The sequence below is a fragment of the Acanthochromis polyacanthus genome, chromosome 7 (genome assembly GCF_021347895.1).
Source record: "Acanthochromis polyacanthus isolate Apoly-LR-REF ecotype Palm Island chromosome 7, KAUST_Apoly_ChrSc, whole genome shotgun sequence".
Classification (NCBI taxonomy): Eukaryota; Metazoa; Chordata; class Actinopteri; family Pomacentridae; genus Acanthochromis; species Acanthochromis polyacanthus.
In genome coordinates this window covers 747,541-768,603 of record NC_067119.1, presented here as the reverse complement: position 1 = coordinate 768,603, position 21,063 = coordinate 747,541, and the positions used below count along the sequence as shown (strand labels likewise).

Sequence of the window (21,063 nt, the reverse complement as noted above, 5' to 3'; positions counted from 1 at the left end):
ACAAACAAACAAACAAACAAACAAACAAACAAACAACAACCACACAGACACACAAACCACACAGAGACAGAAATGTGGCATAAAGATGTCATGAAATGTTTTTAGTTTTTATGACAGCTTAAATGTCTCAGATTTCATGAATATTATGAATTTATTATCCGATAATTAGCTTTTAACATGTTTCTGAGTTTCAGAAAAGCATGAAAGCTTCAGTAATAACTCAGTAATAACTCAGTAATAATTCAGTAATAACTCAGTTTAGTATTGTTCTATGTGTTTACACAGAGGACTTATTCTTTGTTACGTTCGTCCTGAAGGTGGCGCTACAGAGGAGCACACAGCTGCTGAACAACATGAGCTCTGCAGTAAACACTCTGATGCTCTTCTTCCTTCATCAGCAGTGATTTATCTGATCATCTGCAGACTGAATTTAAACGTCAGTGAAAGAGTTTTAGTTTCCAACAGCTGAATGTGTTTAATCCTCTAACATACGGACCGTCAACCCCACTGAACTCATTATTAAAGATTAACTATTAAAGATTAACCATTTGACGATTGACTTCGTTAATTAACTACTATTAACTACTTGCAGAGAGGAAACACCAGCAGAATATTTCACCTCTGAGCTGATATGTGATGGAGAAACAAAAACATGGAGGAGGAGCATCGAATATATAATAATAACAATAATAATAATAATAATAAATTCTTTAAAACTTGGACTTTGCTGAAATGAACGGGGCTAAAATCTGCAGCTTCCTGACAGGACTGGTTGCTGCGCGACCCCGTGCGCGGCCCCGTGATCCCTGCTGCCGCTCTGCATGCTGGGAAACGTTGTTCGGCTCACAGCGCCATTCTGTAAACCTCCACAGCTAATCACAGCAGACCAGTCTACCCGTCAGCCAATCACTGCGTCGCAACCATCCTGGATGACCAATCACGACGCTTCACACCCCTTAGCAACAAATCATAGCCCGCAAACACCTCGCTGCCAATCACAGCGCTTCACCACCGCGGTCAGCCAATCCGGTCACAACAACATCGATGATGCTGCTCGGCACTGCGCCTGCGCACACGGTGGACAGCTGATAACTCATCTATTATGCTACTTGGCTAAAATATAAACGTTGGAGAAACCGGACGGTAATCCGCCGCTGGACGCATCGGAGCACCGAAACACAAAGTAAACACGCCTCTCTGAGCGGTAGCGGTGGGGCGGGCGGGTGTACGAGGCAGAGGGTCGGTGCGGGAGTGTGCGGAGTGTGTCGGTGGCTCTCTGGTCGCTCGGCGCCTTCAGACAAAGCTCAGCTAACAGGCTAACGGCTCGTTAGCGGCAACATCTACAAAGATCCGATTTCTGGACGACTTAATCCGCTCAATGTGTGGCTCACCGCCGACCAGGCGTCCACATAGCCCCCTCAACGCCCGAACGGGCAGCTAAACTCCCGCTCCGACCGCTATTAATCACGTTTTGTGGAGGTAGCTCGGTTAGCTAGCCACCTAGCTCGTATTCTGCCTCGGCTTGCCCGCCATCTTTTTGAAGCGACATAAACGGGATGTTTGGTGAAACGGTCGCAGCCGCCGTGTCTCCGGTGGAGCTCCGCCGCTCGATCAGCGGAGAATCACCGTCTTCGGGCGTCAGGCGGGGCACCGGGCGGGTGTTCCCCCGGGTTTGTGCGGATTTTGTCGGTCGCGGCGGCCGCTGTTAGCAGTTAGCTCGCTGGTTAGCCGCTGGACCGCAGCAGCATGCAGGCAGAGCGAGCCGCCGCCGGACGCTCGGTCTCCGCTGGGCGGCCGGGGGACGATAGACCGGTGTCCAGTAGGCAGGTAGGAGGCTGGGACAGTTACTTTACCTGCTCTGTGTTCTGCATCAGGTGTTTTTACAGGTTTAATTACCTTTTAGGGACTAGTTCTAATGAAAATCTGCTGATTTCCTGCTGCTGGTTGTGACTGAAAGGTTAGAATTATGGGTCTAAATGATTATTTTTGCCTGACTGGTGTTGTTTGGTCTCTAAAATGGTGAAAAATCTCGTTTAGTCCAAACATCTTCAGTTTGCTGTCATAGACGAGGAAAGAAACCAGAACATATTCCCATGGAAGTTGCTGAAGTCTGTGATTAATCACAGATTAATGGGAGTATGTCCATTAATAATCACAAATAATGGGAATATGTTCTGTTTCTTTCCTCTGACAGCAGAAATTCCCATTGAAGAAGCTTAAATCACAGAATTTAGTCTGTTTGCTGTAGTCACAGTAGATCTCTTTTCTATTGTTTTTTAAACCATATAAATCATGTTAATTACAGTGTAGTTTCTGACTGCAGTCACACTGTTAGGAGCTGTAGTATTCTCTACATTTCATTATAAATTAAACATTTGTTTGGTTCCCAATCATTTGGGAAACCTCAAACCGATAGAAAACTGTGTATTTGCACACCGAGTTGGTTTTCTTCAGAGGCGTGTATAAACTGGACTTCAGAGTGTCTTTTTTGCATCTTTCTCTGATGTTCTTGTGCAGGTTTTGTTCTTCTGCTGTCTCTTCTGACAGTTTGTGATCGTCTGAAGCTTTGGATGGTCAGTTTTGTTTTTAGCTGCACAGAGAGGCAGTCGTGAAATAATTCAGTGTATCAGTGGTGACCAGCCACAGAAACATGCGGAGTCTCAGACCTCTTTCACACGCTTTCCACATTACAGCGTCCAGATCAGTGTCGACAAAGGAACAACGTTTAGTCACCTGGAACTGAACCAGAGAGGGTTTTACTGCATAATCAAGGCAGCAAAAGGAAAACAAAAAAACCCACAAGAAACAACAAAAACATGACAAAATATTAGACAAGCGAGATGAAACACAGCAAAAAAAATCCCACCAAACAGTTTCAAAGCGACAAAAAGACGCAAACGACAAAAGAAAGAAGCAAAATGACAAAACAATGAGACAAGCGGCACAAAACAAGACAAGAAATGGATAAAAACCTGCAAAACAAAAAATTACACAAACGAGATAAAAATGAGAAACACAGCAACAAAAACTTGAGACAAACGACAAAAGTCAGACAAAAAAGACAAAATATTACAAAAATGAGATGCAAAATGACAAAAACAAGATCAAAAATTAAACAAATTATTACATAAACGACACAAAACGCCAAAAGCAAGGAAAAAAATAAGACAAGCGACACAAAACATGCAGTGAGTCTCAGCCGGAGCTCAGACCTCATTCAGACGGTTTCATTCAAACCGGTCAGTCGATTATCCAGAGTAGGTTGTTATGTCAATAGTTGGAGGTTAATCAGTTGATTATTGCAACTTTTGACCAAACAAAACACCTGAAGGTGACATTTTAGACGTTTCATATGGGCAGTTTTCTTTAATCGTCTGGCATTTTATAGATAAAAACTAATTGAAACTGCACCACACTCATTTATTTTCCTGTCAGTAATAACAAAGAAAAGCTAAAATAGTCACATTAATAAGCTGTAACCAGTAAATATTTGGTAATTCTACGTAAAAACTATTATAAGTTGCTGAAACGTCTGTTGCAGCTTTTCACAAACAGATCTGATTATTTTCTTGATCGATCGATCAGCTGTTTGCTCAATAAAATATCAGAAAATCGTGGATCAGTTTCCTCAGATGTCTTAAGTATACTGTGCGAGAAGAAAGAAACCATGAAATGCACAGAGTTTAGTTTGAATTAAAAACAATTAACGAGGACTGATTGATCAGAGTAAACGATCTAAACCATGGGTGTCCAGCTATATGTTTAAAATCATTTCTAGACCAGGACAAGTTGTTTGGATCAGAAAGTCTCATTTTTGTCATATTGTCTAGTTTTTGTTGCTTTGTTTCTCATTTGTCTAATTTTTTGTCTTGTTTTTTGTCAGACGTTTGTCGTTTGTCCCATGTTTTTATCTTTTGTTTCGTTTTTGTCGCTTTTAGCATTTTCTGTCATTTTTTTTGTTTAATTTTTGGTCTCGTTTCTGTCATTTTGTGTCTAATTTTTGGTCTCGTTTCTGTCATTTTGTGTCTAATTTTTGGTCTCGTTTCCGTCATTTTGTGTCTAATTTTTGGTCTTGTTTTTGTCATTTTGTGTCTAATTTTTGGTCTCGTTTCCGTCATTTTGTGTCTAATTTTTGGTCTCGTTTCTGTCATTTTGTGTCTAATTTTTGGTCTCGTTTCTGTCGTGTCTAATTTTTAGTCTCGTTTTTGTCATTTTGTGTCTAATTTTTGGTCTCGTTTTTGTCATTTTGTGTCTAATTTTCGGTCTCGTTTCCGTCATTTTGTGTCTAATTTTTGGTCTCGTTTCCGTCATTTTGTGTCTAATTTTTGGTCTCGTTTTTGTCATTTTGTGTCTAATTTTCGGTCTCGTTTCCGTCCTTTTGTGTCTAATTTTTGGTCTCGTTTCCTTCCTTTTGTGTCTAATTTTTGGTCTCGTTTCCGTCATTTTTTTGGTCTAATTTTTGGTCTCGTTTCCGTCATTTTGTGTCTAATTTTTGGTCTTGTTTCTGTCATTTTTTTGGTCTCGTTTCCGTCATTTTGTGTCTAATTTTTGGTCTCGTTTCCGTCATTTTGTGTCTAATTTTTGGTCTCGTTTCTGTCATTTTTTTGGTCTCGTTTCCGTCATTTGGTGTCTAATTTTTGGTCTCGTTTCTGTCATTTTTTTGGTCTCGTTTCCGTCATTTGGTGTCTAATTTTTGGTCTCGTTTCCATCATTTTGTGTCTAATTTTTGGTCTCGTTTCTGTCATTTTTTTGGTCTCGTTTCCGTCATTTGGTGTCTAATTTTTGGTCTCGTTTCTGTCATTTTTTTGGTCTCGTTTCCGTCATTTTGTGTCTAATTTTTGGTCTTGTTTCCGTCATTTTGTGTCTAATTTTTGGTCTTGTTTCCGTCCTTTTGTGTCTAATTTTTGGTCTCATTTCCGTCCTTTTGTCTCTAATTTTTGGTCTCATTTCCGACCTTTTGTGTCTAATTTTTGGTCTCGTTTCCGTCATTTTGCGTCTTAATTCTTGGTCTCGTTTTTGTCATTTTTTTGTCTAGTTTTTGGTGTCATTTCTGTCATTTTTTTTGTCTAATTTTTGGCGGCTTGTGGCAGGGACGGCCCAAATATTCGGATCCGTTCGTCTGGTCTCCCGAGTCCAAATTTTGCCTACGTTTTGTCTTCAGTTAAACTGAAGAATTCCCAAACAGCGGAGGTCTTCAGCATCTTGTCTTGTGTTTATGCAACGAAGTGAAGCGTGACGTCAGAGTCTGCAGCAACCCGGACATTTGGGTGGTGGTAAGAAACATGAATGGAGGAGCCGAGATGAGCCGAACACGGTGGGATGAGCCGAAGTGGGCCGAAGGCGGAGGGAAGAGACGAGCTCCGAATATTTTCGTCTGGGGGAGGAAGGAGTGATCACATCGACATATGTGTATATGTTTATGTGATCACACGAAGGGATGAGCCGATAAGTGCCGATGTGGGCCGAAGTCGGAGGGAAGATAGTAATGCAGCATATTCTTTCCACCCGGTAACGTCCGGTGGGGGGCGAATATTCGGATACCAAAATTAATATCGGGATTGTGTCGTAGCGAACGAATATTCGGGTCCAGCCCTAGTAATTTGTCCATTTTTTTTGTTGCTTCGTAAGTTGTTTGTCTCCATTTTGTTTCGTGGACGAACATCTGTGCGTTTACGAGACCGTGCAGATGTCCGTCCGTGTTCTGTCCGGACGGTTATTTCTCTCGTCTGCTTTTGATGCCGTAACGTTAAAACGATTACTCAATTCATTCTCCAGCTCCAACAAGACGCTGTAAGCCGAGGACCTCCTGTTGTTAGTTTTAGTTGGGAAAATGTGTTGAAAATGTTCCTCAGTTTGCTGTTGCTCCTGATTGATTACCACCATGAAAGGTTCTGGTCCGGAGCCTGCTCAGGTAAACCAGGTGGCGTGAGGTCCTGATTGGCCGAGCAGAGCCAGGTGACACTCCCTGTTTGTTTCTGTTAGTGCAGCGATCGATACGGATCAATACTCAGGTTATCGGTTCAAGTGTAGATCAGCTGTTTGTGTCTTTCAGTGAATCTGTGGACGCTAAAGACTAAAGAGTTGACGTTTTTCCTGCAGAAAATGACTAAAGCAGATCTTCAATTGATTAGTTTTCAATAATCGATCGATGGTGATTGGAGCTCTGAGTTCCATCAAGTAGCTTCAGAACGATCGAATCTGATCGATACACAAACATTTGTGGTGGTTTGCATCGTTTTGTTGGGACTGTGTGGTTTTTTTCTCTTTTTGGAGAATTCCCATAGTTCAGTTGTGAGTCTGCATCTTTTTGTGTAGGTTTGTGTTTTTTTTCTGTGTAGTTTTGGTATTTTGTGCTGATTGTGTGACAGATGTTTCCAGTGAATCACTGAACTGATGAGATTGTACGGGAATTTGAGACGTCTTTCACATTCTTTGGTTTTTGCATCTTTTTGCATATTTTATTTTTGGGCCTTTTTTCGGCTTTATTTGACAGGCTAAGTGAGAGACTGACAGGAAATGGGGGAGAAGACATGCAGCAAAGGGCCGCGAGTGGGAATCGAACCGCTGCGTCGGAGACCAGCTCCTATACGTGGTTCGCCTGCTTAACCCATTGAACTATACAGGCTCCTGATTTTTGCATCTTTTTGTGGTAATTTTGGATGTTATGATGAAACTTGGAAAACATTTTGTCAGTTTTTTTTTTTTACTTATTTCTTGTTGAGTTTTTGTTGTACGAAACATTTTCTGTGTCGTCTACTGGAGATTTTGTCTTTTTTGGTTTATTTTGAATCTAAATGATGAAAGCTGACTTGATCTCGGGGCCAAAGGACTCGCATTAACTGATAAAATCCGGCGTCGATAAGAAGTTTTCATTTTCCTTGAATTTTTTTCCTTTTATTGCCTTTCAACGTTGAATCATGCTCAGTTTAGCTTTTTGAGCAGAAATAAACAACAACAAAGATGCTTTCATGTCTGAGTGAAAACTGATTCTACAAAGTAATGTTGAATAATTTTTAAAAAAATGACGATATTGCATCAGTTTTCACCTCTTTAAAGTGGTTCTAACTGAACTCAGAGCAGCCAGCTGGTCTAGAAGTCATTATTGGATGATCTGAGGTCAGTGATTGGAGGATGAAGACTCCTGGATCTGAAGGTCCAGTCTCTGGTGGATCAGAACTCCTGGATAGAACTACACCATGAAGACTGAAGATCCAAGAAACTCTGAGGAAAGGTTGTTGAACAGCATCAGTCAGGACGATACAAGAACATTTAAAGTTCCTGAAGATCTCCTGGAGTCCAGTTAAATCCATCATGAAGAAATGGAAGGAAGATGGAACATGAATAAATGTGACTAGAGCAGGACGTCCTCAAGACCTGAGAGACTAGAGAGGGAGGCCACCAAGACTCTGACTCCTCTGAAGGAGAGACTAGAAAACAGGGAGGGAAACACAGCCGCACAGAAACCTTCTGGGAGACTATTAAATGTTGTTAGCAGACATACAGAGAAGTCTTTGTTGTACATGCTATGATGAGCTGATGATGTCTGTCTGTCTGTCTCTCAGGTTGTGCGATGGGAGTTTGTCTCCTCGAAGGAAACATCGAGCTGAAGCCTCCCCAGCAGCACCTGGACTGAACTGAACACACCCCCACCTCACACCTGTGTGCCCTCACACACACACACACACACACACACACACACACACACACACACACACACACACACACACACCCTCCTCCTGCAGAGGGAGTTTGTTTTCTCACCTCCAGGCCGAACCCTGCCGTCCCACGGTGCATTGCTGCGTCTCCACCGTCCACCATGTCGGACGCCCCTGAGGCTGCTCCCCCCAGCCCCCCAGCCCTCACCAACCCACCCCCCCTGAGGTCACCAACCCCACCAAGCCGGGCAGGTAGGCACACCTGGACACCTGGGAATCAGGGTCTTAATAAACATGCTGAAGGTTTTCCTGGTTAGTGGGGACCACACGTGTTGGAGTGGTCACGTATGTTTGCAGTATGTAGAGCAGTGTGTGCCGTGGTACCAGTAGAAGGACTGGTTTAACTGGTGGCTGTGGGTTTGGTTGGTTTTGGAGGATTCTCTGATTTAGAGGTGGAGTAGAACCAGATAGAACCGGTTAGAGGATGAGGGATCAGGTGTGTGTGTGTGTGTGTGTGTGTTGACCTGTGTGTGTGTGTGTGTGTGTGTGTGTGTGTGTGTGTTGACCTGTGTGTGTGTGTGCTGACCTGTGTGTGTGTGTGTGTGCTGACCTGTGTGTGTGTGTGTGTGCTGACCTGTGTGTGTGTGTGCTGACCTGTGTGTGTGTGTGTGCTGACCTGTGTGTGTGTGTGTGCTGACCTGTGTGTGTGTGTGTGTGTGCTGACCTGTGTGTGTGTGTGTGTGTGTGCTGACCTGTGTGTGTGTGTGTGTGTGTGCTGACCTGTGTGTGTGTGTGTGTGTGCTGACCTGTGTGTGTGCTGACCTGTGTGTGTGTGTGTGTGTGTGTGTGTGTGTGTGTGTGTGTGTGTGTGTGTGTGCTGACCTGTGTGTGTGTGTGTGTGTGCTGACCTGTGTGTGTGTGTGTGTGTGTGTGTGTGTGCTGACCTGTGTGTGTGTGTGTCCCTCAGGAAGACCAACCAGCTGCAGTACATGCAGAACGTGGTGGTGAAGACTCTGTGGAAGCATCAGTTCGCCTGGCCCTTCTACCAGCCGGTGGACGCCATCAAGCTGTGTCTGGCGGTACGTCTGTCCCCTGTTACTGAGTCTCACCTGCAGTCTGTACACCTGCTCACCTGTCTGTGTCTGCAGGACTATCACAAGGTGATCAAGAACCCCATGGACATGGGAACCATCAAGAAACGTCTGGAGAACAACTACTACTGGAGCGCCAGTGAAGCCATGCAGGACTTCAACACCATGTTCACCAACTGTTACATCTACAACAAGGTACACAGCACTGCAGTACACAGTATTACACACAGTACTGCAGTACAGAGTAACCCTTAAGAAGCAGTTGGTAGAGTTGAACTTTACGGATGTTGATGACGTGTGTGTGCAGCCTACAGATGACATCGTCCTCATGGCTCAGGCTTTAGAGAAGATTTTCCTACAGAAAGTAGCTCAGATGCCTCAAGAAGAAGTCGCTCTGCTGCCTCCAGCTCCGAAAGGCAAGAACAAGAGCAAGCAGCCGGCCGCTACTACAGGTAATACTGCAGTAGTACGACAGGTAGTACAGCAAGTAGTACTGCAGTGAGGTGTTGGGACAGAACTGTGATGTTTAACAGGTGTTTAGAGAAAATGTACCAGAACAGAGTTACTGTGTGTTTTTCTGCATGAAATCTGTTTTATGTAGTACTGTGACATTTGCAGTACTAACAGTACTCTCTCTCTCCCAGTGAGTCAGCAGGCCGAGTCTTCAGCCTCCCCTCCCCCCTCCTACCCCTCCCCCTCACCTTCTCAGACACCTGTCATCTCGACCACGCCCACACCTGTACAGGCTACGCCCCCCGTGTCTGCCCCGCAGCCCCCGGCAACCATGATGCCATCTGCACAGCCTGTTGTCAAGGTAACAGCCGTGTGGAGCAATATCAGCTGACCTGAAAGAAAACAGACAGAAACTGAATGTCTGCCTGTCTGTCTGTTCTCACCTGTGTGTCTAACAGAAGAAAGGTGTGAAGAGGAAAGCCGACACCACCACTCCGACCACGTCAGCAATCTCCGCCGGTCGCGCCGACTCTCCGTCCGCTCAGGACACCAAACCGGCCAAACTTGGCTCCTCTCGCCGTGAAGCTGCCGCTCGCCCGGCAAAGACCCGGCGGGAGACGGGTGAGGAGGTGGCGGGAGGAGAGGTTGGTGGAGGTGGTGGCGTGGCGGGCGGGAGGAAAGGCGGGAAGCTGGGTGAACAGATGAAGCACTGCGACGCCATCCTGAAAGAGATGCTGTCGAAGAAACACGCCGCCTACGCCTGGCCCTTCTACAAGCCAGTGGACGCCGAGGCGCTGGAGCTGCACGACTACCACGACATCATCAAACACCCCATGGACCTCAGTACTGTCCGGGTAATGACATCACACTGCATCACTCACCAGCCTCTCAAGTCTAAATAAACACCCAGTACACATCCAGTGGATGTTTGATACACATTTGGTAAATGTCCGGTAAACATTTGGCAAATGTCCAGTCAAAATCCGGTAAACGTCCGGTTAACATTTGGTAAACCTCTTGTAAATGTCTGGTAAACATTTGGCAAATGTCCAGTAAACGTCTGGTAAACGTCCGATAAACATCCGGTAAACATCCGGTTAACATTTGGTAAACCTCCTGTTAATGTCCGGTAAACATTTGGTAAACGTCCGTAAATGTCTGGTAAACGTCCGGTTAACATTTGGTAAACATCTGGTAAACCTCCGATAAACGTCCAGTAAACATTTGGTAAACATTTGATAAACGCCCGGTAAACATTCGGTAAAGGTCCGGTAAACATTTGGTAAACATCTGGCAAGCATTTGGTAAACGTCCGGTAAATGTTTGGTAAGCGTACAATGAAGATTTGGTAAGCATCTGGTAAACATTTTGCAAATGTCCGTTAAATTTCTGGTAAACATTTGGTAAATGTCTGGGAAAACATTTGGTAAATATCCAGTAAACATTTGCTAAACATTTGATAAACGTCCGGTAAACATTTGGTAAACGTCTGGTAAACATTTGGTAAATGTCTGGTAAACATTTGGTAAATGTCTGGTAAACATTTGGTAAATGTCTGGTAAACATTTGGCAAATGTCCGGTAAACATCTGGTAAACGTCTGGTAAACGTCTGATAAACATCCGGAAAACGTCTGGTAAACATTTGGTAAACGTCCGTAAATGTCTGGTAAACGTCCGGTTAACATTTGGTAAACATCTGGTAAACCTCCGATAAACATCCAGTTAACATTTGGTAAACGTCCGGTAAACATTTGGTAAACATCTGGCAAGCATTTGGTAAACGTCCGGTAAATGTTTGGTAAGCGTACAATGAACATTTGGTAAGCATCCGGTAAACATTTTGCAAACGTCCGTTAAATGTCTGGTAAACATTTGGTAAATGTCTGGGAAAACATTTGGTAAATATCCAGTAAACATTTGCTAAACATTTGATAAACGTCTGGTAAACATTTGGTAAACGTCTGGTAAACATTTGGCAAATGTCCGGTAAACATTTGGTAAACGTCCGGTTAACATTTGGTAAACCTCTTGTAAATGTCTGGTAAACATTTGGTAAATGTCTGGTAAACATTTGGCAAATGTCCGGTAAACGTCTGGTAAACGTCCGATAAACATCCGGTAAACGTCCGGTTAACATTTGGTAAATGTCTGGTAAACATTTGGTAAACGTCTGGTAAACATTTGGCAAATGTCCAGTAAACATCTGGTAAACGTCTGGTAAACGTCCGATAAACATCCGGAAAACGTCTGGTAAACATTTGGTAAACGTCCGTAAATGTCTGGTAAACGTCCGGTTAACATTTGGTAAACATCTGGTAAACCTCCGATAAACGTCCAGTAAACATTTGGTAAACGTCCGGTAAACATTTGGTAAACATCTGGCAAGCATTTGGTAAACGTCCGGTAAATGTTTGGTAAGCGTACAATGAACATTTGGTAAGCATCCGGTAAACATTTTGCAAATGTCCGTTAAATGTCTGGTAAACATTTGGTAAATGTCTGGGAAAACATTTGGTAAATATCCAGTAAACATTTGCTAAACATTTGATAAACGTCCGGTAAACGTCCGGTAAACATTTGGTAAACGTCTGGTAAACATTTGGTAAATGTCTGGGAAAACATTTGGTAAATATCCAGTAAACATTTGCTAAACATTTGATAAACGTCCGGTAAACGTCCGGTAAACATTTGGTAAACGTCTGGTAAACATTTGGTAAACGTCTGGTAAACATTTGGCAAATGTCTGGTAAACATTTGGTAAACGTCTGGTAAACATTTGGTAAACATCTGGTAAACATTTGGCAAATGTCCCGTAAACATTTGGTAAACGTCCGGTTAACATTTGGTAAACCTCTTGTAAATGTCTGGTAAACATTTGGTAAATGTCTGGTAAACATTTGGCAAATGTCCAGTAAACATCTGGTAAATGTCTGGTAAATGTCCGATAAACATCCGGTAAACGTCCGGTTAACATTTGGTAAACCTCTTGTAAATGTCTGGTAAACATTTGGCAAATGTCCAGTAAACATCTGGTAAACGTCTGGTAAACGTCCGATAAACATCTGGAAAACGTCTGGTAAACATCCGGTAAACGTCCGGTTAACATTTGGTAAACATCTGGTAAACCTCCTATAAACGTCCAGTTAACATTTGGTAAACGTCCGGTAAACATTTGGTAAGCATCCGGTAAACATTTTGCAAACGTCCGTTAAATGTCTGGTAAACATTTGGTAAACGTCTGGAAAACATTTGGTAAATATCCAGTAAACATTTGGTAAACATCCGGTAAACGTCCGGTAAACGTCCGGTAAACATCCGGTAAACATCTGGTAAACATTTGGTAAACGTCCAGTAAACATTTGGTAAACGTCCGGTAAACCTCCGATAAACGTCCAGTAAACATTTGGTAAACGTCCGGTAAACATTTGGTAAACGTCCGGTAAACCTCCGATAAACGTCCAGTAAACATTTGGTAAACGTCCGGTAAACATTTGGTAAACGTCCGGTAAACCTCCGATAAACGTCCAGTAAACATTTGGTAAATGTTTGGTAAACATTTGATAAACGTCTGGAAAACATTTGGTAAACATCTGGTAAACATCCGGTAAACGTCTGGTAAACATTTGATAAACGTCCGGTAAACATTTGGTAAACGTCCGGTAAACATTTGGTAAACGTCCGGTAAACGTCCGGTAAACATTTGGTAAATGTCCGGTAAACATTTGGTAAACATCCGGTAAACGTCTGGTAAACATTTGGTAAATGTCCGGTAAACATTTGGTAAACATCCGGTAAACGTCCGGTAAACATTTGGTAAACGTCCGGTAAACCTCCGATAAACGTCCAGTAAACATTTGGTAAACGTCCGGTAAACATTTGGTAAACATCTGGCAAGCATTTGGTAAACGTCCGGTAAATGTTTGGTAAGCGTACAATGAACATTTGGTAAGCATCCGGTAAACATTTTGCAAATGTCCGTTAAATGTCTGGTAAACATTTGATAAACGTCTGGAAAACATTTGGTAAATATCCAGTAAACATTTGGTAAACATCCGGTAAACGTCTGGTAAACATTTGATAAACGTCCGGTAAACATTTGGTAAACGTCCGGTAAACATTTGGTAAACGTCCGGTAAACATTTGGTAAACGTCCGGTAAACATTTGGTAAATGTCCGGTAAACATTTGGTAAACATCCGGTAAACGTCTGGTAAACATTTGGTAAACGTCTGGTAAACATTTGGTAAACGTCTGGTAAACATTTGGTAAACATCCGGTAAACATTTGGTAAACGTCCGGTAAACATTTGGTAAATGTCCGGTAAACATTTGGTAAACGTCCGGTAAACGTCTGGTAAACATTTGGTAAACGTCTGGTAAACATTTGGTAAACATCCGGTAAACATTTGGTAAATGTCCGGTAAACATTTGGTAAACATCCGGTAAACGTCCGGTAAACATTTGGTAAATGTCCGGTAAACATTTGGTAAACATCCGGTAAACGTCTGGTAAACATCCGGTAAACATCCGGTAAACGTCCGGTAAACATTTGGTAAATGTCCGGTAAACATTTGGTAAACGTCCGGTAAACATCCGGTAAATGTCCGGTAAACATTTGGTAAACATCCGGTAAACGTCCGGTAAACATTTGGTAAATGTCCGGTAAACATTTGGTAAACATCCGGTAAACGTCTGGTAAACATTTGGTAAACATCCGGTAAACGTCCGGTAAACATCTGGTAAATGTCCGGTAAACATTTGGTAAACATCCGGTAAACGTCCGGTAAACATCCGGTAAACGTCCGGTAAACATTTGGTAAATGTCCGGTAAACATTTGGTAAACGTCTGGTAAACATTTGGTAAACGTCCGATAAACATTTGGTAAACGTCCGGTAAACATTTGGTAAACATCCGGTAAACATTTGGTAAACGTCCGGTAAACATCCAGTGTCCAGTAAATGTTCAGTAAATGTTGAATCAGTCTGACTAGCAGTGTCTGTCAGGTTGGACCAGTCCAAAGCTCTAATAGTGTGGGGGTGTTCAGTGTGGATTAATCCTGGAAGCTGCTGATGTAGAACCTTTCTCCTGGTGACGGCAGATCTACCAGAACAGTCCAACCAACATTTCTCCACATGTTCTGTTTCCTTGAATGTGACATGAAACACTTACATGTCATTGATCACTAGGTTTTCATTGATCTTTCAGATAGTTTGATCCTGGAGCTGTTCAAATCTGACTTGTCTTTTCCTCGACAGAAAAAGATGGATAAAGGAGAGTACAGCGACCCTCAGAGCTTCGCCACCGACGTCAGGTTAATGTTCTCCAACTGTTACAAGTACAATCCTCCAGACCACGAGGTGGTGGCCATGGCCCGCAAGCTGCAGGTACGCAGAACCTCCAGAACCTGCACTGATCCATAGCTGTGATCAGTAATCAATCTGCCCACTTTATTAGTGGCTGTGGTCGATAATCAATAACCCCTACATCCCTGATCCATAGCTGTAATCAGTTGTCAGTATTGATCACTGATCAGTAATCAATACCCTGTCTTTAGGATGTGTTTGAGATGCGGTTCGCAAAGATCCCAGATGAGGGCCTGGAGGCGTCGGTTCCTTCTACCACCCCTTTGGTCAGTAAAAGCACCGCCTCCTCTGACAGCAGCAACAACTCCTCCTCTGACGAATCGTCTGACTCTGAGGAGGAGCGAGCCACGCGATTGGCTGAGCTTCAGGAGCAGGTTGGTGCTGCCGACCAATCACAGGTCAAGAACAACTTTTTAAATATTTAATGAAGCTGTACATGTTTCTGTCATGTTCACATTTCTTTATTGATCAGTGTGTATTGATTATTGGTGATGGGTATTGATAATCAGTCTATTCCACCAGTTGAAGGCATCTCTGTGTATTGATTATTGGTGATGGGTATTGATAATCAGTGTATTCCACCAGTTGAAGGCGGTGCACGAGCAGCTGGCCGTCCTGTCCCAGGCTCCGGTCAGTAAGCCAAAGAAGAAGAAAGAGAAGAAAGACAAGGAGAAGAAGAAGGATAAGGACAAAGAAAAAGGGAACAAGACCAAGATGGAGGAGGAGAAGAAGCCGAAGGCCGCCGCCCAGCAGCCCAAACCAGCCAATCAGAAGAAGGCACCCGCCAGAAAAGCCAACAGCACGGTGAATGCCACCAGGTACAGTGTCTAGAACATTCTGCTGTAGCTAAAGGTTAGACATGCCCGACCAATCAGAGCCGCTCTCTGTTTCTAGGCAACCGAAGAAAGGCAGCAAGACGTCGGGTGGCGGCTCCGCCAACGGCGACGATGGCGAGGAGTCATCGCTGCCGATGTCGTATGACGAGAAGCGCCAGCTGAGCCTGGACATCAACCGGCTGCCAGGAGAGAAGCTGGGTCGAGTCGTCCACATCATCCAGTCTAGAGAGCCATCGCTGAGGGACTCCAACCCCGACGAGATCGAGATCGACTTCGAGACGCTCAAACCCTCCACACTCCGAGAGCTGGAGCGCTACGTCAAGTCCTGCCTGCAGAAGAAGCAGAGGAAGCTCCTGCGTGAGTACTACCACAGTACTGCATAGTACTACCACAGTACTACCACAGTACTGCATAGTACTACCACAGTACTGCATAGTACAATATAGTATTGCACAGAGGCTGCAGTATTAGACCCACCAAACCTGGAAAACACAAAAACTTCAACCTCAGAAGATCTGCTTCTGAGGTTCTGATTGGAGATTTCATCAGGTTTATTTGATTTTATCTCTAAAACTCTTAAGACAGCTGATGAAGGCGTCCCTCAGGGATCAATGCTGGGCCCACTGCAGTTTCTGATTTTACTGATCACTTTGACATCAACACTAAAGCTGTGTGTCCACTAGATGTGATTTTCCCGGAAGGCAACACACCACATATGAAAATTGCACGGATGGCGAATGGACCACAATATTGTCACACGACCGAGCTTTCAGCTTGATGGTCAGGCAGCATGTTGGATAAACACAGCGGGCCGGCCACAAGCTTTGTCTGTTATTTCAAAAACACTTCAGAGAAAAGTATTTCTGAAAGCATTTGAGGAGAGAAATAATCTGCAGCAGCTGAATCTGTCCTGGTTTTATTCCACCGAAGCCTAGTTTAGACGTTTCAGGACAGTTTCATGATGCGTTGGATCGCTGCACGCTGCATCCAATTTGGATAAAGGAGAGTCCAGTCTACTTTATGCAAATGAGCTGCAGCCCTCTCCGGTAAACACACCGGATCACAGATGTAAATACACCGCAACCAAACCAGAACGCCACATGTGGGGTGTTTCCAGCTGTGATCCGGTGTGTTTACCTGCAGCTCATTTGCATAAAGTAGAGCAGAGATTCCACGCATTCTGAAACTGTCCTCAAACGTCTAAACTAACCATCGGTGAACTAAAACCAGGACAGATTCAGCTGCTGCAGATTATTTCTCTCCTCAAATGCTTTCAGAAATATTTTCCTCTGAAGTGTTTTTGTAATATTAGACAGTTTGTGGCCAAGCCACTGTGTTTATGAGACTCATCTGCTGGACTGTCAAGGTGAGAGCTCTGTCATGTGACCACGTAGTGACCCGCTAGTGACCGCCCGCCGTCTGTGTGATGTTCAGATGCGGTGCGTTGATGTGTGGGGAAATCACATCTAGTGGACCCATAGCTTTAGGAAGCACCTTGTTTGTGTCATGTTTAGGTTGTTTTTCTTCTTTTTGTGGTTGTTTTCAGATCAGTCGTTCTTCGCTGGTTCATTCTTTATTCGTTATTAATTCGTTAGTATTTAGTTTATTCCAGATGAGCTACATAGAGCTCTGATTTGCTCCCAGCAGGTCACATGATCACACTAACTCCTCCCCCTCTCTCCCTCTTTACAGAGAAGGCAGCAGGAGGCGGGGCCTCTGGAGGCGGGGCTAGTCGTTTGAGTGGCAGCTCCTCTTCCTCCTCTGATGACAGCTCCTCAACAGGAACCTCCTCTTCCTCCGACACAGACTGAACACACACACACAGACACACACGTTACTGAACACACACACACAGAGGTTTATTCACACACACACGCACACACTCACACACACGTGTAAACTTCCATCCTGGACAAACACACAAACAAGACAGAGATACACACTCTGAACTTCTTACCATAGACACACACACACACATGCGCACGCCCAGACGTGGAGACTGTATGTAAATAGGCTGAACCGTTTTTTAGCTCCTAGTGTTGTTTCGTTTTTCCTGGAGGACGCAGACAGACACCAGAGGAGGAGCAGAAGAAGAACGCAGCGACGTCCAGCAGCAAGAGAAGAAGAAGGAGGAGCGGTGGGCGGAGCCAGCAGGCGGGGAGGCGGGATCTGGAGATGAATGAGGTGTTCTTCCTCCTCCTCTGGTGGGTGGCGGCTGGCGGTGACCCCTGACCTCTGGACACATTCCTGGAGCATCATGGGAGACGAGGGCAGGTGACCTCGGGGGGGTTCTGGATGTTGATCGATTGGGAACGAGGAGAGACAATAATGTCGGTTTGGTTTGAAGACATTTGGCTGCAGAGAGACGATCCGCTACAATCCAGAAACATTGATCACTTCCTTATCGATTAGTCTGATCACGTACGTCATTTAGGTTCCAAACAATCCCAAACCAAAGATAATCAGTTCAACTTTGAGCTCATTCCTCCAATCAGATTCTGAGTCAGCCCAAGATTCCTTCACTTCTCAGTGTGTTGATTAAAATAAATGGTGAAAACATAGTTTGTAACTTCCTGTCTGAGCATCTTCACGTCTGAGAAGCTGGAGCCGGTGAATGTTTGGAGGGTTCCTCAGAAACCTGCAGGAAAGAATCTACGAATCAAGTTAACGGAAACAATCTGAAGTGTTGTGGACAGGTAAAGGTGTTTAGTTCCTCTCAGACTCAGCTGGAACCTCTTCAGACTGCTCTGGATCGTCTCTCTGCTCACTGGGATGTCTGCTTGTAGAATCCTGCCCCCTGCTGGTCCTGCAGGGCGTCACACTGCAGCCACAAACTTTTCTTTTTTTAACACTACATTTACTTTTATTTTCTTTGATTTTTCAGGTTGTGTGCTGAACTTGTTTGTGTCTTATAAGGTTCTCTATATAAAGATGTATTTGTACCGCTGTCCTGTTCAAAGCCCCGCCCCCTCGCCAAATCAACCACTCATACTGTAAAGACCGACCGGTTCCGGCTCCCGTTCTTTTAAAGCTTCTTATTTTAGCCCAAAACGATAAAAGTCTGTCCGACAAACGACTCGTATTTATTCATCAGCTCGTGTTTTTATGATTTTTAGTGTCCCAGAGTAAAACCAAACATTCACCAGGAGCTCCAGAGCAGTCTCCTGATTGGCTGCAGCAGCTCTGATCGATAACCAATAAGGAGATTGATTGGCTTCCTTCAGGCGATCATGTGACCTGCCATTGGGTGGTATGTCATCAGTAGGTTGAGGAAGTGATGTCGTGATAGTATCTGTCAGTCAATCGTGTGTTTGATTAAGACTCTGTTCTGGTTCCAGGTTCTCGAATTCTTGAGATCTAGAGCCTCTGATTGGCTCTGCTTCATTCTGGGATTTATTGTCACGTGATTGAAGATCATGAGGTCATTGGTTTTTGATTGGTTGGAGGTGGGTTCTCGTCAGCTTCCTGCTTCTTCACATCTCCGATCATCTTGTGACGTCTCAGTGATGAAAGTTTGGTTTTATGAGCAGTGACGATCGACCTTGAGCCCAGTGACGACAGCGTGTCCAACATTATTCAGAATCTGCCTTAAATGAGATAAAATGACTAAAAATGGTCCAAAATCACCTGAGACTGGTCTAGAACAATTTATAGATGATCCAGTGTGCTTCAAGCTCATCTAGAATGTCTCAAAACCTGAGTCAGCATTGTAGCCAAAAATATTATGGGATGTATCCGAGTGTGAACAGTTTAGAGTCCGAGAAACAATCATTGGTTCCTTGGATGTGGTTCTGGTTTCTGATAATTCACCAGAGGAACCTTTAAAAAGTGATAAATCTGGACCCACCTCTATGGACTTCAAGGACCTGGAATGTTCTCAGTGAGACTAAACCTAAAGACTGGAAGCAGGAAAGGAGAACGTCCCCTGGAGAAAGTTCTAGAGCAGACCTACGACAACTGTTGTCGGTAGGTCTGCTCTCGAACTTTCTCCAGTTGTCGGTAGGTCTGCTCTCGAACTTTCTCCAGTTGTCGGTAGGTCTACTCTTGAACTTTCTCCAGGGGACGTTCTCCTCTATGGAGTTCAAGGGTGTGGAACTCTGGAGATGTCCCCAGTCTGAAGGCAGAACTCTGATCGTTGATAAAGTTCCATCACAACAATCCTGACCAATGAGGTGTGAGATCTGTTTTAACTGGTTGGACGAGCTGCCGAGGAGCTATCTGATTGGCTCGGGCTTCATTCTGGGATTTATTGTCACGTGATTGAAGATCATGAGGTCATTGGTTTTTGATTGGTTGGAGGTTGGTTCTCGTCAGCTTCTTGCTTCTTCACGTCTCCGATCATCTCGTGACATCTCAGTGATGAAAGTTTGGTTTTATCGGACAGTCGGACAGCCCGTTGCCACAGTAACCCTCCTCTGTTTGTTTTTAGTTGATGGTCGAGCTTTGACGCTAATAGTTAATTTTGTATTTTAATAAGAAAAAGGAAAAAAGTGATTTTATGTATTTGCATGCACTCCGGCCGTACGTTCTTTCTTCCGTATGTTTGAGCACTGTATAGTAGCTGTATAGTAGCTGTCTGAGGTTAGATGGAACTAGAGGCAGAGAGGACGAACCGGCGAAAACCAACAAGTGAATTATTTGATGTAATTACTGATATGGGATCCTTATTTTCTGAGTTCATTTGTTTTCATAAATAAACACGTAAACCGACACAGCGGCTCGACTCTCATTCAAATCAGAACCTTCAGCGGGTCGTCGTCTAGAACCAGAACCCTGGAGAACCTCTGGTTGGTTCAACTCTCTGTGAGCATCGCTCTGCAGTCAGAGTTTAACCAACTGCAGAGGTTCTCCAGGGTTCTGGTTCTAGACCAGAGGGTCCAACATGAGGCCCGTGGTCCAAAAGCGGTCCAACATGAGGCCCGTGGGCCAAAAGCGGTCCTCCAGAGGGTCCAATCCGGCCCTCAAAGTGTAAAAATTCCAGAGAAGACATTAACTGCAGATTGTAAATTAGTAAAACTATGAATTTAAAATCATTTCTAGACCATGACAAGCTGTTTGGATCAGAAAGTAAAATACTGGATTGTTCTTTTGTTTTTGTAAAATTTTGTCTCGTTTTTGTTTCACTTGTGTTTTGTCCTTTTTTTGTCACTTCATAACTTGGTCTATTTTTTTCTCATTTTGTTTTTTGCTTTTGTCGTGTGTCATGTTTGTTATTTTCTGTTTTTTGTCTTGTGTTTTGTCCATTTTTTTGTCAGTTCATAACTTTGTCTATTTTTCTCGGTTTTTGTGTTGATTGTCCCATTTTTTTTCTCAGTTTCTTTTTTTGTTTTGTCTTATTTTCACTATTTTGTCTCATTTTTGTCTGACGTTTGTATCATGTTTTTGTCATTTTTTGTCTTGCTTGTGTTTTCTGTTTTTTGTCAGTAAGTTTTTGTTCTAATTTTTTTGTCTCTTTTGAGTTTATCATCTCATTTTTTCTTGTCTTTTCTTTTTGTCTCATTTGTGTTTTTTGTCTAGTATTTGTCATTTAGTGTTTCACTTTATTCGTTGTTTAGTGTATCATTTGTGTTGCTCTGTGTTTTGTTGTCTACTTTTTCGCTGTTTTGTTTTTCACTTTTGTCACTGTTGGTATCGTCATTTGTGTCATTTTTGTGTCATTTTTTGT

At 43.6% G+C, this 21,063-nt stretch overlaps 2 protein-coding genes across 3 annotated transcripts; one reads left to right on the top strand and one right to left on the bottom strand.

Moving 5' to 3' along the window:
• The first annotated feature begins 1,039 nt into the window (after window positions 1–1,039).
• On the top strand, window positions 1,040–20,110 carry LOC110965419 (bromodomain-containing protein 3). The gene is given in 13 exon segments (XM_022214463.2): window positions 1,040–1,183; window positions 7,563–7,868; window positions 7,871–7,907; window positions 8,623–8,734; window positions 8,804–8,941; window positions 9,054–9,198; window positions 9,391–9,560; window positions 9,658–10,053; window positions 14,455–14,583; window positions 14,754–14,960; window positions 15,148–15,380; window positions 15,457–15,755; window positions 17,091–20,110. Coding segments are annotated over 12 exon segments (2,037 nt in total). The 5' UTR covers window positions 1,040–1,183; window positions 7,563–7,816; the 3' UTR covers window positions 17,210–20,110.
• LOC127534801 (uncharacterized) lies at window positions 10,289–13,990 on the bottom strand. 2 transcript variants are annotated; one of them, XM_051950977.1, is made up of 2 exons: window positions 13,031–13,990; window positions 10,289–10,399 (listed from the first exon to the last, which is right to left on the bottom strand). In XM_051950977.1, exons 1-2 carry the CDS (start codon window positions 13,910–13,912, stop codon window positions 10,373–10,375), a joined length of 909 nt encoding a protein of 302 aa, XP_051806937.1. In that variant the 5' UTR covers window positions 13,913–13,990; the 3' UTR covers window positions 10,289–10,372. The 2 variants fall into 2 exon arrangements, with proteins under 2 accessions (XP_051806937.1, XP_051806936.1); XM_051950976.1 differs by lacking the exon at window positions 10,289–10,399 and adding an exon at window positions 10,461–10,905.
• Window positions 20,111–21,063: the final 953 nt, after the last annotated feature.

What these genes read in the sequence shown, in the direction of transcription:
- LOC127534801 (XM_051950977.1), bottom strand. Translation starts at nt 13,912, where the DNA reads ATGTTTACCAAATGTTTACCAGACGTTTACCGGATGTTTACCAAATGT. An exon ending in TTACTGGACGTTTATCGGAG is followed by an intron (nt 10,400 to 13,030) that starts GTTTACCGGACG and finishes CGTTTATCGGAG; the next exon opens with GTTTACCAGATGTTTACCAA.